General features: G+C 37.1%; 1 protein-coding gene across 3 annotated transcripts in view; it reads left to right on the forward strand.

Annotated features, from left to right (window-relative positions):
- The window catches only part of HTT (huntingtin), a 76,582-nt gene that overhangs the window by 13,297 nt on the left and 44,336 nt on the right, over positions 1–18,949 (forward strand). The window contains exons 8-24 of one of the 3 annotated variants that reach the window (XM_039723822.1): positions 1,182–1,360; positions 1,724–1,928; positions 2,825–2,872; positions 6,632–6,712; positions 7,088–7,452; positions 9,247–9,370; positions 9,641–9,759; positions 10,639–10,750; positions 11,293–11,433; positions 12,070–12,228; positions 12,315–12,412; positions 13,824–13,963; positions 14,786–14,849; positions 15,240–15,340; positions 16,116–16,262; positions 17,315–17,435; positions 17,683–17,759. In XM_039723822.1, the coding sequence (XP_039579756.1) occupies positions 1,182–1,360; positions 1,724–1,928; positions 2,825–2,872; positions 6,632–6,712; positions 7,088–7,452; positions 9,247–9,370; positions 9,641–9,759; positions 10,639–10,750; positions 11,293–11,433; positions 12,070–12,228; positions 12,315–12,412; positions 13,824–13,963; positions 14,786–14,849; positions 15,240–15,340; positions 16,116–16,262; positions 17,315–17,435; positions 17,683–17,759 (2,281 nt within the window). Of the gene's footprint in view, positions 1–1,181; positions 1,361–1,723; positions 1,929–2,824; positions 2,873–6,631; positions 6,713–7,087; positions 7,453–7,488; positions 7,597–9,246; positions 9,371–9,640; positions 9,760–10,638; positions 10,751–11,292; positions 11,434–12,069; positions 12,229–12,314; positions 12,413–13,823; positions 13,964–14,785; positions 14,850–15,239; positions 15,341–16,115; positions 16,263–17,314; positions 17,436–17,682; positions 17,760–18,949 lie in introns of those variants that run through there. The other 2 variants (XM_039723823.1, XM_039723824.1) reach the window with 2 other exon arrangements.

The following is an 18,949-nucleotide window of genomic DNA, read 5'->3' on the forward strand; positions in this document are numbered from 1 at the left end:
TTTGCTGCTGTGCTAGTAAGTAATATTGAAAAGAAATAGCTGAAGCTTGAGAAGCAAGTAGCTTGCTGGAAAATGAGGTCTCAGGATTCTGGGTGAACTTGCACAGCATCAGGAGTCTGAAGACTTGCATGGTGCATCAGCTTGGTTGTTAGTGCAGCAGGTCTGAGGTGGAGAGTACTCTGCTGTGCTCTGGGCCATGATCACATGCCCTGTGACCTTTCTTAGAAGGACCACCACATAGATACTGTTATAACTACAGAAATTGAGGATTTTTTTTTTTTATTTAAAGTGCACAACTTTGTATCAGGTATTGCTTCTTTATTTCTTCAGCTGGGAAGTTTGCATGGTGTTCAGGTTGTTTTGCAAGTCATGGCCAGAGGCATTTCTGGCTTTCAGTGGAAACTTGCTTCAGTTTTGTCATTGACAAGGGGTTCTTTACTGTGTAGACTGTCTTGCACAAGGAGATATAAGGAAGACCAGCAGATACATAAGGTGTTACCATGTTAGCCTTGCTACTTTCAGGAAGTGTGAAAAATTCAAATGCTACATTGTGACTTTCCTCCCTTTAAAGTCCTGCCTGATAATTTCTTTGTCAGTGATGCAGAATTCAAACAGAAACATGAATGGGAACTCTGAGAATTGGTTCTGTATTTTTTTCTCCTCCCTGGATAGAAGGTTGTGTTTTCTTCCATAGTTTATATTAGTTTGTAGTATGCTTTGGGGTTGGTTGTGATTAGCAGGTAGGTATATGGAAGAAAGTTCCCAAAACAGGGCAAAGTACAAATATCTTCCATTTGGATAATAGTGCATTTGTGAGCAAGGGAATTGCACTTGGGTGTAAGCTGTCAGGTGGAGGGAGGAGGCAAGTGAGAGAAGCAAGAGAGTCTAGATCATTTGATGAAGGCATCAGCTATTAAAAAAAATAAATTGCGTTTTAATGGAGTAAAAAGAGGAAACAGGGAAGGTGAGACAGGGTCCTCTGATCATTCTCCCATGCTGCTTAATTGATTGTCAGTAGTATAAAGTACATATTTTCAGATGTTTCTACATTTGGAAAACACTCTTGGTTTTGGTTGCTCTGTTTTGTTGTGGTTTTTTTTATTTAAAGAAGCTATAATAACATTTGTGTTGAAACTAACCACTGTCAGTAAGTTATTTGGTCACTTTGTTTCTCCCCTCAGGCTTGTTGGTTCCTGTAGAAGATGATCGTCCTACTCTTTTAATTCTGGGTGTTTTACTTACACTAAGGTATCTCATACCTTTATTGCAACAACAAGTAAAAGATACCAGCCTGAAAGGCAGTTTTGGTGTAACAAGGAAAGAAACAGAGATTTCACCTTCACCAGAACAACTTATACAGGTAAAATATGAATAATACCCCTTATCTGAAGAGTACTAATTGGGAGGGAAATAAATAAATAGTGATCCAGCAATTAGTCTGATACTGAACACTCTGAATTTTCAAATTCCTGTTTATCTTGATAAATGATAGTTGGTCCAGTGAATGGAATTATTGATAAGTAATGACCAGACTTCTGCCAAAAAGGCAGTTAAGTGGCTGCAATTGATTGACATTTCCCCCTTGGAAGATTGTGGTGAAGATCATATATACCAGGCATCAGTTATTCTTAATTCACTGCTGAAATTTGATGTTGTATCGTATAAGACACATCATATGTTCTGTCTTCATAGAGACTTATTCCAGTACTCTGCTGGCTTTCAGGTTTATGAACTGACTCTGCACTATACCCAGCATCAGGACCACAATGTTGTGACTGGAGCTTTAGAGTTGCTCCAGCAGCTCTTCAGAACTCCCCCCCCTGAACTGCTCCATGCCCTGACCGCCTGCGGGGGCATTGCTCAGGTCAGTGTGTCCAAAGATGATCCTGCCAGCAGGAGCCGCAGTGGGAGCATCGTGGAACTTATAGGTAAGCTCTGCTCTTGGTAGTTGGAGTAAAAGGAAATGAACATACATCATCAGATCTAGTTCTCAGTGTTAGCAAAAGCATGAAGGTTAAGTGAAAGGTGTGAAGCTATGCATGGCATTCTTTTTTCCCAGGTACAGTAGAAGTTCTTTCCCTCCTTCTTTTAAGTGGGTATACATTCATTGATTAATGACAAACTTCAGAGGGGTTTTTTTACAGTTTGTGTTGATCATTATTTTTTGTTACACAAAGCAAGTTGAATATGCTGACTATTTTTTACCCCACAAAATGAATGTTCTTACCAATCATCTGACAACTGTGATTCATAAAAGCAGATCTAATCAGAGTTTGTATTAACTGAGAGCTCCTTGCTGAATACCAAAACCAGCATGAAATTAAAGCATGACTTAAGCTTATCCTTAACTGTTAAAATCAGCTATCAGCTTTCTTGTCTGTGGAGTGCATGTTCTTGAAATTCTCTTTAACTGCTACATTCCTGTTTCAAAAGAATCAGTCTCTGATTAGATTTTTGTAAGGAGTCTGTGTTGAACTAATGGGTCAGCCAATATTGCTGCTTCTGGAAGGTAAATTATTAGCTGGAAGCAATCATAGCAGGGAAATTTAGAACACATTTTTGAAAGCAAACTACACACAAGTGGCACAGAATATGAAGTGTCGAATGATTAAAAAACCTTGGACTTCAAAAGCAACAAGTTTGCTATTTCTTCCTGGCTTTGGTTTTTGTTTTGTTTTTGTGGGTTTTTTGTTTCATTGGGTTTTTGTTTTGTTGGGTTTTGTTTTCTTTTTTTTGGTTGTTTCCCATTTGTGGCTATTAGAATTCCTTCATGATTTCATTAGCTCTGTCTTTGCCCTGATGTGTTACTTTCTGTGATTTGCAGCTGGAGGGGGGTCTTCATGCAGCCCTGTTCTTGCAAGAAAGCATAAAGGTGATTATTTTTGAAAACCAATCTTTAATTGCATTCCTTCCTGATTTTTTTGGGGTTGTTTTTTTCCCCCTCCCCACTTCATTGTCTTGCTGAACTTGGGTCTTCATTCACAATTGCCTGTGTTATCAGCTGAACTTCATCATTATAAATAGTGAAGAAATTCAGATGCAATTTCTGGTATTGCAATCAAGACATTCTAAAATAATTTAAAGCAATATAATTTTATTTTTACTGTAGTTCACCGTCAAAGTTATGTTGATGATTATGATGCAGTTTTAACTTCTTAAGAGCACATGGGAAAATAATCTCTCTGAACAGGGCATTCTTTTTCATGGTAATACTTAACCATTAATGTAACTTACTAAATAGTTAACCTCCCTGGTTTTGTTAGGCCTGGTTTTTTCTCTGCATTTCACTAATGCATGTGTATGTTTGCATGCTTCAATATGATGGTTTTTTATTTCTTTTTCTGTTCTTGATGATTATACATTTTTGTCTTGCCTGTATAGATTTTCTTTCTTCAGTATTTAGTTCATTTAACAGAATTTTAAAGAGTACAGTTAGCTCTGAAGTATTCTTTTCCCAGTTTGTGCATGGAAGTACTTAATATTTAGTTGTATGTTTGCACTTTGATTTAAACCAGTCATATCACTATGACAGAATCAATCTAGGTACAGCTGTGTGACACTTTCATCACCTGCATTAGGTGAGCAAAATGTTGCAGTGAATTTTGTGAGTGTACTGTAGTCACTGCAAGTATTAGTAAGCAAGAGATGTGCAATGCTGAAGAGCAAAACTTCAAGGAAAAGTAGTTTGAAACAAGGTGAGATTATATAAACTTGAAGCACCATTACAGCTTATACTTTTTCCAATATGTCCTTCAATCTTCATGTGCAAGGAATCTCAATAACCACTATTTAACCACTACTTTACATTTTGGTATACTCTTAAAGCATACAGATAAGGTTATTTGAGCTTTTTTAAATAACCTTATCTGTATGCTTTAAGAGTATACCAAAATGTAAAGTAGTGGTTAAAGCTGAATGAAATAGTGCTTACACATACAGTTACCATTTCTAGTTTAGAAAGGCCATATTGCAAGAATGGATGTCTGACAGTAGATATTGCTGCAGCATCCAAAGGTGAGACAGAATGCAACAAATCAGAATAACGACGCACATCACATGGAAATAAAAGATAGTAAATCCTCATTTAGGATTTTTGTATAGGATTCAAAGTGACCCCTGTGGCAGGGAATAACGACGCATTTCACATGGAAATAAAAAATAGTAAATCCTCATTTAGGATTTTTGTATAGGATTCAAAGTGACCCCTGTGGCAGGGAGAAATAATGCATTTGACCCATTGATATCAGAAGGCTAATTAATTACTTTTTTATACTATATTATTCTGTACTATATTACACTGAATCTGCACAAGCACTCTACTCCACTAAGCAGAATCTTGTGATTGTCTCCTGACCCACAGTCTGGAGACACACTTGGCCCTGATAGGCCAAGGAAGCAAAACACCATCACTTTTGGTAAACAATTTCTATATTTCATTCTACTTTTGCACAAACACAGGCACAGCAAATGAGATAAGAATTGTTTCTTCTTTTTGTGAAGTTCCTTGCTGCGATTCCCAGAAAATATCCTTGGGAAGTTGTGCCTTGCTTTTCTCTGTGAAGAGAAATGTGGGCACATCTTTCTCTTGTTGGTAGTCTTCAGTGTAACTTTGAAGTATTAATAATAGTGTAAATTCAATTAAAGTACTTGTTAAAATACTAATCTTTAACTTGATGACAGAACATGTATGAGTCATCAGCTTTCATCCTTTTGCAAGATTATGGTATGAAGATTTTGTGGTCTAAACAATGGCATAAACAATTTGAAGAAATCCCTTCACAGTTTTGTGCTTTGTACAGGTTTATTTTCAAATTGTGAATTGTTCATTTGCTGTTGCTCTCTGTGTTAGAAAGGAGGAAAAATCTGAGCCTATTCCCACTTCCTCCTTGCAGTCATTTTGCAGTCACACAGAGTAGTGGGCAATGGATGGGACTTCTCAAGCTGTGATGCTCCTTTGTGTGCAGGGGTGTAAAGTGAGGCTGATCTACAGAATTCTCTGTTTCACATCTTTGCAGTCTTGCTGCATCAGATCAGCTTCAGTTCTGAGCAGCTGGCCTGCATTGATTCATTTCTGTTTCAACTTCAGAAGATTATTTGCTAAAAAGGCTGAAAATTCCTTTTGAAATCAAAGCCTATGTTTTGAAAACAACTTAACTGGATTTTTTTCTTGTCAAATAGAAGAAAAGTATCCTGCTGCGTGTGTTATATACTCATTTAGTACATTTAAGCATATAAAATCTGATGTGCCTAATGACTGTTTTTCAGTGTTCTTATTCTTTCACTTACTTTTAGAGGTGGGCAGCAGAAAACAGAAGCTCATCTTGGTTTGTTTCAGTGAAATGGATATAAATGTGAAAAAATAATAGAGAAGAATATATTCTATTTTGTGCTTTTTATTTGGGAACTCCTAGTAGGATTTTACTCATTTGTTCATAGGAGTGTGTAGTTCTCAATTATTGTCATTTTACATAGAAGGTATATAGAAATGCCATGTTTACTTTTCTGCCTTACTTACAGTTTTGGGTATCATAAATCATGCTTTTCAGAGGAAGGTAATTCTACTCTGGTACTGCTATGTATGAAAGCAGTGAAGAAAAAAAATTAATACAAAAGTGTATTAATGCTTTTTTTACCCTCATTTAACTTGAATAAGGTACAAATCTATTCACCCAGGGTTTTCCAAACATTAGTTTCCTTAGAGTACCAGTGCAGCTTGGTAGTCTAAGCAAAATGGTCCTTCTCACAGCACTTACTGTGAATCCCTCTGTCTCAGCAAGGGACTTGCAACATGTAGAAGGATGGGCTTAGCAGCTCCCTCTGCATTCCTTGTGCTATCCCATGGACAGACTTGGCAGTGCATGTGTCCTTGGTTGCCTTCCAGGCAGTGTGCATCTGCAGGTATCTTTCTCTTTCCACTGCCTGTAATTTAAGTAGATAATGCTCTGTGAGTAAGAGAACTTTGTGGTGGTTGGGTTATGTTAGAAGTGGTTCTCAAGTTTCTTAGGGCAAAAAAAAAGCATCTCTGAGGATTTTTTGCCTTAGTAATCCTTAGCTCTCCATGGTTGTCCATGGTTCAGCACCCTGTCCCACCTGTGTTGTCTTGTGCTTGAAGTCTGCACTGCTTTTCCCCCTGGGCTTTTTCTGTACTGTTATATTTGGAGTTCCGGGCAGCCTTTGATATTTTTTGTATCCTTAAGGAGGAAGAGGTTATTTATTCTATTACTTGTGGTGCATTAATGCCCTTTAGAGTTGAGGGCAGACATCCGAATACTAGATATCCAGTCCTTAGGAATAGCACATACTTGGTGAAATTAGTAGGATCCTAAATGTCGTCCACAAAAATAAACCAGAAGTAATAAGGCTGTAGGTAGTTTCCTGAATGGTTGCACTGGTAAATAAAATTGCTTAACTCTGTTTTCTTGTCACTGCTGCCTGTTTCTTTCCTGATAAATTAGTGAGGGACTGGATGTGAACTTTATTCATTCCTTTCATCTGTTACCTGTCATAGCTATGAAAAATTATCTGGATAAACTTTTTAAAAAATAGGTTTCACATTTGACTTGAGCTGTTCAACATTTCAAACTGACTATAATTTTTGAAAAGTAAAGGTTTTTCTTACTTCACTTCTTAGGTAAAGTACTTCTTGGTGAAGAAGAAGGCTTAGATGATGATTCTGAAACCCGATCTGATGTCAGCTCTGCATCATTTGCAGGTACCTGCCTTTCTCTTTATATGTGCAGTCAGCAAATACATTCTGTTATTGCTCTATGGAAAATGTATAACTGATGTGTTGTGGTGGTGAGGAAGTGTATGGGCATTCAAAAGACATGGTAAACAAAACTGAAACCATAAATACTGCTGAGTGTAAAACTTAATGTAGTTGACTGTATTCTTTTGCTAATGGGAGTTACTGGTAGAGAAGGGGTGGCATCTTTATAAGATGCCTGTTTTCCTCCCTACAGTTTAACTGTTCCATTACAGGCTTTCCTTAGCCTACTTTAATACATGGTTTAGCCTGTGTTTTCATGTTGAGAGTGAAACACAAATTGAAGCACTGGACTGACTCATGAATGCCTGTGTTTTGCAGCTTCTGTGAAGGGTGAGATAACCAGCGAGCTGGCCTCTTCATCAGGTGTGTCGACAGCCGGCTCGGCGGGGAGCGCGGCGGCCGATGCCACGGGACACGACATCATCACGGAGCAGCCCCGTGCCCAGCACACGCTGCAGTCAGACTCCGTGGAGCTGGCAGCCTGTGACCTGACCAGCACAGCTGCTGAAGGGGAGGAGGACGAAGTGCTCAGTCGGAGCTCCAGCCAGATCAGTGCTGTCCAGTCAGATGCCACTATGGATTTGAATGATGGCACGCAGGCTTCCTCGCCAATTAGTGATAGCTCTCAGACTACTACAGAAGGTCCAGACTCTGCTGTAACCCCTTCAGACAGTTCTGAAATTGTAAGTGTGCAGCGGGCAGAGGGGGGATCTCCTTCTACTGAGGGGCCCGACATGTCTCAGAGCTCTTCCATGGAGGGCCCAGACTTGGATTCGTCTCCTTACTCGTCTTCTACTTTTCAATCCTCAGCTAGTAACAGTGGAAAGGTCAGCAGCTCACACCTCTCTTGGAGAGCTTGACCTCCTTTTAACACTTTCACTTCAGCAATAATGGAAAACTACAAAGCTGTAATCAGTGTGTTCTCTGGGTAGGTCATGTGAAGGCATTACAGATTTCTCTCTCTGAAAGAATGGCAATATCAGAGTCTTGACATAAATAAATCCTCTTAGTAGCATATCCTTAATTTTGTATAAATATATTAATAATTGTTTTGGTGCAGGAGGGTTAATGGAAGTGTTAAAGGGTGAGCAGTTTTTTTGGAATGATGAAGGAATATTTTTGGAACACAATGCTTCACACTGCCTTCTGCCTGTGCTTTTACACTTGGTAGCACAACTCATCTTTTTTTTTTCCCTTTTTATTCCGTCTTAAGGATTTCTCCTATAATGGGCAAACATTGCATGATTTACAAATGTAGCAGTTACATATCTAATAAACACCTGAAATGTGCATACAGTATATCTGTTTTAAGGCATTTGTCTCTCTTGGGCAAGTGTATTGTAAGGTTGTAATAAAAACAGCAAAAATACACTTATTGGGAGCCAGAGCAAAAAATTCAAAAGGGGGAAAACGTAGAATTTCTTAAGAGCTTTTTCAAACATTATCAGACTTTTGACTCTAGTTTTCTGATAGTAGTTTGGAAGAGTAGTAGGCTATTAGCATTACAAAAACCAGTAAATTAATAATCATGTTAAGAAAATACTTCTGTAAGTGTGAGAATTCAAGAACCAAAGGAGTGATGATAATTGCTCTCTGAATTAAATGCAGGCAGTGCAGAGGCCAAAGTGAGCAGGCAATTATTGACAAGGTGTGTTTAATGGCACAATGTGTTTATGCAAATTCTTGTCAGTTGGCATACTGTTTACAAGGAGTAACTATGTGTAAAATTATCCTTTTGTAATTGACAGACTAAGTGGCTGTCCAAGTTACTGACACACAGGCTTTTTAATGAACAATTTCCAGGTGCATATAAAGAAAGGAAATAACTGAAAAAGGGTCCTATTTTCTGATAAAAGTAGCAAAATTGGTTTTTTTACTTTACTGTCATTGATTGTTATGATTAATTTTTATGGTTATTTTTCCATATATCTACTACCTTGGTTCCAAGAGTCAAACTCTTTTCCAGATGAGTCCATCTTAGTAGTCTTGGTTTTGAATGAAGAAATTGAAATACTTGAAACTTATTCGTCCTTTCTTGTCCTACACAGTGTGTTCCCCCCAGTTTGACTTCACATATCCAGGACAAGTGAGGTTATGGGAAAGTTTAACTGCAAGGGCCAAGTTCAGTTTGTGGCAGTAAAGGTGTTGGTTGTGATTTGTAACTGCTGAGAGAGAAACATTTGTGATGAGGGAGCAAGGGGAGCTGCAGGGGAGAAACACACTTTTTTACTTGGTTCCTGTTGGTAGCCAAGTTGATAGCTCAGCTGAGAGACTCTCAGATGGAACTATGGCCTTCCATAGCCCCAGAGCTGCAGGAGGAGGGGAAGTGCTTTGGGGCTTACCTGCAGCTGGACACTAATATTTATCAGGCTCATATTTGCTTTCAGACAATTTGTCAATTACTAACACTGCATGTTTCAAATTTAATACTCTGTGTAAAGATAAATTATTTTAAGTCCTGTCCTTGCACTGTGTAGGTTTTGGAGGGTGCTGAGGGACAGTATTCTGGAATGCAGATTGGGCAGCTGCAGGATGAGGAAGATGAAGCTGCAAATATTCTCCAAGATGATTCGTCAGAGTCCTTCAGAAATTCTTCCCTTGGTATGTTGATAAATACAGGGGTGGGCCAGACTGACACCATTAGACAAGTGTTCAGGTGCATCTGCACTTCAGGGGAGTGAAGACTCATAATGGATATGAAAAACAAACAACTAGACAGATATGTGAAATAAGGAATATATTTCAACACTTGTGATCAATCACTTGTTTTGATCACTGCTAAATTATTTTCATGTTTGTATAATTAAGTTTAATTAAAGTGCTTTTAGTTTGCATCTGAAATGATATTTCATGAATTGCCTTTTTCTAAAGCTCTTCAGCAGTCTCACCTGCTGAAAACCATGAGCCATAGCAGGCAGCCCTCTGACAGCAGCGTGGATCGATTTACACCGAAAGAAGATGCAGCAGATGCTGGTGATCACGAGAACAAGGTGAGAAGTACTTGCAGTGGTCAGATTTAAAGTTCAAAACAGTGACGTTTAAAAAAAAAAAGTAAAATAACAGTTATGATGAAATTAATTCTAGTGGTAAATGTGGGAAGCACGTGTATGTGATGTACCTTGTCATAGGTCAGAGTAACTTAGGTTGTGTAGGGAATCTGAGTTACAGCCTGAGTTTTGTTTAACATAAGGTGAATACATAAGTGTTGACATCTTAAATGCAATCACCAGCAAAGCCATGCCAGAACGTACTGCTGAGAACACAAACCCTTTTTGTCTGTGCATTAGTAGGCTATAAAGATACTTTCTTACTTGAAATATCTTTGTGCTGATTGCTATGTGTGTAGGTAACTTCATTATCTCCTCAGAGGTTAGTCTTTGAGCTTGGTGCCATTCCAACTACAAGTTACTGACTTTATCTTTGGACTTTGTTCTGAGCTGGGATGAAAGCTTCATTTGTGGCAGGCAGAATTAGATCAGCTTGGACTGTTGAGGAATTCTAAATGTAAAACTACAGAAAACAACTTTGGAAACTTTGTATGAAAAGCATGTTATTTCTAAGTTTGATGGCAGCAAGTGGTTTAGCAGGCTCTTCACATGCTAACAGCAAGTCTAGGTAGTTTAGAAAATAAAATATTTCTGTGATAAATAGATCCAGTTCTGATACAGGATAGAAACTTCTCCAAAGCATTGCACTTTGAGGCCTTTTTTGGAATATATATTAAATGACATATGAATATTATATATTCATTTTGTATTAAACCTTTAGACATTTGAGGATGTGCACTATTTTTAAATCTTGTGCTAATATTTCTTTGCAATTGAAGAGCAATTTTTCTCTGTATAAACATTGTGATTTGCCTTCAATAGCCCTCCAGGGTAAAGGGGGACATTGGGCACTACACTGACAGAGACTGTGCTCCTCTGGTGCACTGCGTCAGGCTGCTGTCAGCCTCCTTCCTGCTCACTGGGGACAAAGGAGGTATGTTTGTCTCTGAGCTTCATTGGTTCTCTGAGTCTCAATGAACAAAGTTGGAAATGTGATCATTTTGCTCTGTCTTGGTTTTGATCTCTCTTTATTGGAAATAGGTACTGACACAGAAAAATGTCCAGTAAGCACCACATTTACATTTTATTAAAATACATCTGGGGTTGGGGACTTAGCAACATTCCTGTCATGGTCTATGACTGATTTAAGGTGTTTGTTCATTTTTCCTTTTCCTAAACTCTTACTTGCTCACATGCCCATATAATGTATTGTTTTTGGAAGGAGGTGAGCTGGAAGCATGTTATGGCTGTATTTGAGTATTTAAAATGTATTTCAAATACTGTTCATTTGAGGAAAGCAAAAAAGCAGCCCATATATCACTGCTGCCTCTGACAAACTGGAACTGCTTGCTCTACCTTCATATTTTTGTACAGGCTAGGCTATTTTATTTTATATAGTGTTATTAATTAAATTTAAAACAATTCAGGAAGCTATTAAATACCTTCATTTTAATAATGTTTGTTTCTTTCCCACAGCTTTAGTTCCCGATAGAGATGTGAGAGTCAGTGTAAAAGCCTTGGCAGTAAGTTGTGTTGGAGCAGCTGTTGCACTTCACCCTGAGTCTTTCTTCAGCAAACTGTATAAAACACCTCTGGAGGCAATGGGAGAAGAGTATGGTATGTTGCAGTTCACATATCCCATTTTAATAGTGTGTTTGGGTTCTTAGATAAGTGAGGCAGTATCTACCCTGAAAACTCCAAACTCTGTTTGGTATTTGTGAACAAAACTGCACAAATTGGAATGAACATGCTGGTGAGGTATATTTTTTGTAGCAAGATTTAACTTTCAGTGGATGAGCTTGTAGAGCTTCTGACAAGTTGAAGCTGTTTTAAAACAATGAGTATGTGGAAGGGGTTTGTTTATTTTTCTTCCAGTTTAATTTAGTCCATCTTATGGATGGTTTCTAAGCCATTAGGTTCATTTTTACAAATGAACTACAGGGACCTGGAGTGTGCAGCTGGTTTGATACATTGACCAAAATGTTTCTTCTGTTTCCCTGGGGCATTTTGTATACAGTTGAAATAAATCACTAGTGTTTTTAAATAGGTGATCATTGGTCTGAAGGGTGTGATTGATCTGCAGATTGCATGCACAGAAAGGGAGCTCACAAGGGGAGAACTATGGTGAGCATGTTTTGGATATGCTGATGTTGATTGTCCAATAGTTGAGACCTCCACTCCAACATTTTTATGAATCACTAAAGTCTGATACTAGTATTTTTAAAATAAAGTAGTTGTAACTTATTTTCTTAGAGGAGCAGTATGTGTCGGACGTTCTGAACTATATTGACCATGGAGATCCCCAGATTAGAGGAGCTACTGCCATTCTCTGTGGAACAATTGTCAACTCCATTCTAATTAAATCCCGCTTTGATGTGGAAAAATGGCTAATAAATGTCAGAAGCTCAACAGGTAATAATTTATTTTATGGGTATCTTTTTTGTCTTTTAATGTAACATTGCTATGTTTCATTGCTCAATTTTTTTTTCTTTTTTTAGGAAATCTCTTTTCCTTGATAGACTGCATACCTCTGTTGCAGAAAACACTGAAAGATGAATCCTCTGTTACATGCAAACTGGCTTGTACAGCTGTGAGGGTAAGCAGTAGGAATTTATTTGCACCACCACAGATCACAGATTTGTGATTCATTACTGGGGTGCTGCTATTTGCAGATGTCTAAACATCCAGCATAAAATGATTTCTTCCTGAAGAACTTTATTGGCACTGAATTATGTGGTTAGATCATGGTAGCATTGTAATCTAATCATGATGTTTCTCATGAGAAAGGTACTGGCATGAGATTTAATGTTGCATTAACCAACAGTAGGATGAGTGCATTAGATAGAAAGGCTATCTAGGCTAAACAGGGGAATGTGAACATATAACACCTGGTTGTAGCCTGTGTTTGGAGAATAAAAATTAAATGTGAGAAATGACAAGTAAAATAGTGATCATTTTATGGATCAGTAATTTTTCAAAGTGGAAAAGTGTCAGGAAATCAAGTGGTTCAAATTGGGTGAAAGATTCCTCAGGCAATTGTTGAAATAGTGAAGTCAGCTGAATTGGTGCGTGGAATTTAGAGTATGTGAATTTTATTTCTGTAATAAAATCTGTGGAAGGTGTTTGGTGAAAAAAGCAGAGGGGTGAAGGAGTGAGCTTTCTTTGAGAGTTTTTCCAATAAAGTAGAACACAGACAAATCAGAGACTTAAGGACCTGTGAGGCAAAGCATAAATTTTAGTAAAATGTGGGTAGTTTGTGTATGGTTTTATATGCAAAGAGGAGGGGCTTGTGATACAGCTGAGGGAAAGAAATCCAGGTAGGTAAAATGAGGCTGTCTTCTTAACCTTCTGTTTAGCAATCCTTACGTATGTAGTGATTTCATGTGTGAGTACACTTGTGATAATGGCTTTTTAGATGACCACCCAAATTGTTCAGTTCAGGCAACTTAGTACTAGTCAACTTTGGCTCTTGCTTTTTCTCAGTATATAATGTGGTCTGACTACACATTTTGGCAGAAATGTTCTAATCCTTTTGGGTTGCTAATCCTCAAACAAGAAAGTACATTTTGTGTCATTAAATAAGACATGGAAGTGTGGAGTTCTGTCACTTTTTCTAAAGGTCACACATTGTGCCTATAGTTGAACATTCAAATATGGAGGTATGACTTTTTCCAAAACTTTGGAAACCAGAACCAGGTGTCTAAAAGTACCCTGTTGAAATTAGGAGAGTGTTTTTGAACAGATGACAGTGTAGTGCTTGTGGATTGGCCTCTGATCCGTGTGGCTTGCATTCTTGTCCAGAAGTTAATTTCAGCAGCACGTTTTAGCAGTTCACATGGAGATGGTTTTCTGGCCTTGCAGGGTACTTAGCTCTGGTGCTTATCCTAGCTCTTATGAAATAACTTTTTTTAGTATCCTAAAGAAAACAGGTGCTTTTTGGTGACTTTTGTTCTGCTTTTCAGAGAACCTCTTCTGTAATATAACTGAAAGTTGTTTTTTCTTCTCAGCATTGCATCATGAGCTTATGCAGTAGCAGTTACAGTGAGCTAGGTTTGCAATTGATTGTTGACCTCCTTGCTCTGAAGAACAGCTCATATTGGCTTGTAAGGACAGAGCTTCTGGAAACACTTGCAGAAGTAGATTTTCGGTGAGTGTATTTTTCCATGAGTGTAGTAGCTGAAGTGCAGAGAAGTCTGGGAAACTGTAACTGTAATGGCACATTTTCTTCTGAAGCATTAATGAATTTCATAAAACTAATTCAGATCAGTCAATCCTCTATGAATTCTTTTGTCAAGTTACCACTGACTGCACAACCAAGCCCAATCCTAGTAACACTGTATTGAAGTTTATTGTTCACTGCTCTGTTGTATCAAGTCTTCTGTAAGTGTGCAATCAGAGAGGGACCACATCATTTGGAATTTAATTTAATTTTTCCATCCAATTTTGTGTGTTTTAAAAAGAAAGTCCCTGACATGTACTCTGTTGACAGCTCTCTGTAGTCACTCAGTTTCTTTTAATACTGAAATAAATGTGACTTGCTCTTTTCCTTGCATTCTCTCATTCTCTTTTGGTTTTTCCAAGCTGAAAGAAAAAAGATGTTTATATGAAAATTCTTCAAGTTATCCTTAGTCATACAAAAGTGGACTCATTGTGAATGGTGATGTTTGGAATATGTTACTGGCTTTTCAAAAGAGTCTGATGATTCTGTGCATGGGGAAAAATACAATTATAATAATGGTCTTTAAATAATGGGATTTTTTAATGGAAGGACTATTTTTCTTCAGTTACACTAGCCAGATAGTAGGTTAGCAAATAACTTACCTTTTCTAAAGCTTGCAAAAAGTGTTTACTACTTATATTTTCTATGTAGTGTTTTTTTTTTAAATAAACAGAAAGAACCCTCAGAACAGTGAAGGGAGAAATAACACACAATGTTAACTAATGTACTCTAAATTCTATTTTGTCATAGGCTAGTCAACTTCTTGGAAGGAAAAACTGAGAGCTTGCACAGAGGTGTTCATCATTATACTGGTGTAAGTAAATTATTTAATCTGTATATTGTGTTTCTGGTTTAAGGTACCAGTTCAATGTCATCACTTTGTTTTTAAATTCTGTCAACAATAGCTGTTGTATTTTTTGTGTAAATAGATTCAGGTTCTAAAACTTACTACAATTGGAAATGTATGGAGATTCAGATAGCTTTGTTTTCTCTGTTGTGTTTGTATGTTATGTGGCTTGTTCTCTTTTAACTTAAAAAAATTGACATTTGTGTAGTTAGAGAATGTGGTTGGCAATGTTAAAGTGAAGATGGTCTTGCAAGCTTGTATGAGAGACAAAGTCTCACTTTTTAACTCTCCTTTAACAGTATGGTCAAATGATGAAAATGGTCAGAACTTTATTTACTGTGCTGATTTAATTTCTAGCTATTAAAGCTTCAGGAGAGAGTACTTGAAAATGTTGTAATAAGTCTGCTTGGAGATGAAGATCCAAGAGTGAGACACGTGGCTGCAGCTTCATTAATGAGGTACATGGGACATCTTCATTTATAGGAAAAGAAAAAGTAGTTTAGGAAGATATTTGCATATTGATGTGTATAACTAAAATAATCACTGGGTGTTTTTAATATACATATATATACACACACATATATATTCATGCTGACTTAGTGACAGGAGGTGTGTTAAGATTGGAAAAGACTTAATCTGCCCAAGAAAGCTACTACAAGCTTGTAGAAACCCCTTGAAGCATCCAGTAAGGGCATTCATTGGGAGTACCCTCACTGAGATTACAAAAAACATGTGTAAAATAGCTTTTCACTTTGACATAAGTTGAAAATATTGTTGTTCAAGAAGACTGGATTTGATTTTATGTTTTGGTTTTGCTGCATAGGAATCAGATGGTAAATTATTATTTTTTTTCAGTAAAAATGAGTTCTCAGTTGATACAGATACTCATGGGAAAAATATCTGGGGAGATCAGGGAACAGCAGGAAAGAAGTAATCTATGTATAAAGTGTTTGTTGTAGTATGTATGGGGATGTATCTCAAGAAAATACTTGTTTTTTATTTTTAATTACTGTATGTCTGGAGCAGTTGCTTTGTCCTGACTTGATCTCCTTGGTTGTAATGAAGAGCAGTTACTTAAATTCAGCTTAATGAATTTAGGTAATAGCTATTTACAATTGGATATGTGTAAGTAACATACATAGCTTGCTGAACTGTATATTAAATGTATTGAAACTGGGTGTTAAACAATATCTGAATAATAACTTTTCTTTTTGACACTTAATTTTCTTTCAGGCTTGTTCCAAAGCTGTTTTATAACTGTGATCAAGGACAGGCTGACCCAGTGGTGGCAGTAGCACGAGACCAAAGCAGTGTCTACCTGAAACTCCTCATGCATGAAACACAGCCCCCATCTCACTTTGCAGTGAGCACTATCACCAGGTGTGTTACCTGCTGGCCCTGCTTCAAAAGGAATGGAGACCCAAATTTCACTTGGCAGTGTCTGGAATTGTAGTTAAATCATGCAAATCCATGTGCTTATTAATTCCTTTTCTAGTCTGTAGGAGCACCTGTAGTAGGTTTAGCTCCACAGAAACTGACTCATGTTCAAGGAATATGCTGTGAGTTACTCACACAGTGCTCACATGCTGAGTCCTTGTTTTGAGATAATTTCTTCTTTCCATCCTGAGTCACCCTACTTGCCCATTAAATTATAAAACCAGGTCCAGCTTTTCAAGCTAATTGTATGTATATTACTGTTCTTCAGGTATGTTGATCCAGATTTATAACTCCCCACATCTTATTTAATGATTGTGGTTGCAGAAGGCTGTACTCCCTTTATAATTTAAAAATAAATTCTAATTTTGATAGTGAGATCATGGTGTATTTGTGCTTCCAGCTGTACTTGTTCTGTCTATAAGACAGTATGAGTTGTATATATTTATAGGGGTTGTTGGATTCTATCAGTTTGTCATACAAGTTTTTAATTATATACCTTTTGATATATGATCTTGATCATGTCACTTAAGATATATGCTATAGTATGGAAGCAATAGAACTTTGTGGATCCAGTGCTATTCTGGATAGAAAATAGAGTTTCTACAGCAATAATCCAAAATTTGTGAGCATGCAAAAATGTTGAATCCATTTGAGCAACAGCAAAGATAACAGCAAAGTTAAATTGGTGGTCATTTCTCAAGTATCTAGTTAGAAACTGACAGTTGATTTACTATTTCTGTTCGCTAACAAAGAGGTTTTATTTATAAATTTAATAGCATTTACTAATACAACCCCAAAAATACTACAATATGAGATGGTATTTAGACTATTCTCTGGTTTTGTATGTTACAAGCAGTCTGAAATTCATAATAGTAATTTAAGCTTAAATATTTAAGTAATGAAATTAATAATTAATAAAGTAATAAAATTAATAATTTTATTGAGATGGGGTTTTTAAGTACATGTTTTAGTGGGTATACATGTTTTTATTTCAGAGCATACAGAGGTTACAATATGCTGCAGAGTCCAACAGATGTCACTATGGAAAACAACCTTTCAAGGGTTATTGCAGCAATTTCCCATGCATTGACAATATCCACTACAAGAGCACTTACAGTGAGTTTTCTTATTTGTGAGTTTTTGTACATACAAGTTCCTTTTGAGTTTTCTTGCTATGATTGCTGACTTTTTCCTATTTTGCATGCTTCCTTTTTCTTTCATGATCTCCTGACTATATTTGTATTTAGGGCTTTTGTACTGTGACAATGACAGTAGTAATAAATTTAATTCTCACTCCTCAGATATTGTGTTGCTAACTCTTCCCCTGGTTAAAGTAATTTGATTCTTGGTGTCTGCTTTTCAGTTTGGCTGCTGTGAAGCTTTGTGTCTTCTCTCCACAACATTTCCAGTCTGCACCTGGAGTGTGGGATGGCACTGTGGGTATGTTCCCTCTTTTGTTAATTGAGCTTCTGGAAGTCACATTTATGAAATAGAAGTGGATTTACTTGGGCATTGAAGCTCTGGTTTAGGTATATGCTGTTAAGCTTGCCTTAGCAGTTCTTTAAGAACTTTGTACAGCATACAGAGGATTATGACTTCAGGTTGTCAGGGTATTAAGGGCCAGCATTTGTCATCCCTGGAACCATGGTGTCTGCTCTTATAGATAGATATGGTCAGAATCTATGAAAGATGATATAGGAGAAAATACTCCGTGCTTTTGAAAGGATGTTTATCTTTGGGATATTATATTTTGAAGTATCTCTTTAAAATTTGAACATTAACATTTTCATCTTGGTTTCATGTCTGTGTTGAAAAATGATGGGTCAAGGAATCTGGCTCATCTTGGCTTCTATAACAGTGTCATTTAAATTTGTTCTCATTTGGCACACTGAGTGGGAACAGCAAATTGGGTGTCTATAATACTTAAGTGTTAATAGAGGTAATACATGATAGTCCCAAATTACTTACATTCTGAAGAGTTTCTCCAGGATGAAAATGTACAGGTGGCAGCCTAAAAGCTTTGATTTTTTTCTCTGATTATTGGTGCTGTGTGATATGAGCAGTAAAAGTAGCTACTGGAAATGTGCACCTGGGGAGCTGTTGGGTTTTTAAATAGATTGAATATAATTTGTGTTGATTTTCTTTATTGCTGTGTCTCTTACTCTGTTTGGTTGGGAGACTTTGTCTTATTTTAAAACCAAAATCCAAACCCAAATTATTGTCAAGGAAAATACAGAATGCAGCAGAAAACTACCATCTTGGATAGCGTTCACTCAAAAAATATAGAGGATTTGATGGAATGCAATTGTTTGATTAATTTCTTGTCACTTTAAAGCACTATCTTGTTACATTGCAATACTACAGTTAATGTCTCCCATCCTTACCTTGCATATCCACAAGACTTAACTGAAAATAGTTCAGGACTGTAGTGGGTAGGAAATAAATACAGAATTCTTCAGTTTATCAGTAGATGTCACTATAGCCTTGATATTTGCTATCAAAAGGAAGGTAATTGCTCTTAAAGAAACCAGAGCATTGTCAGGTCTCTCCTGCAAATTGCTTTTTGTAGTTGTATTTAAGTGTTAAATGAGTATTTCTGTAGCACAGATTTAATTTCATTAGATTAGCCA

Source organism: Passer montanus, unplaced genomic scaffold (assembly GCF_014805655.1).
Source record: "Passer montanus isolate IOZ18808 unplaced genomic scaffold, ASM1480565v1 scaffold51, whole genome shotgun sequence".
NCBI lineage: Eukaryota > Metazoa > Chordata > Aves > Passeriformes > Passeridae > Passer > Passer montanus.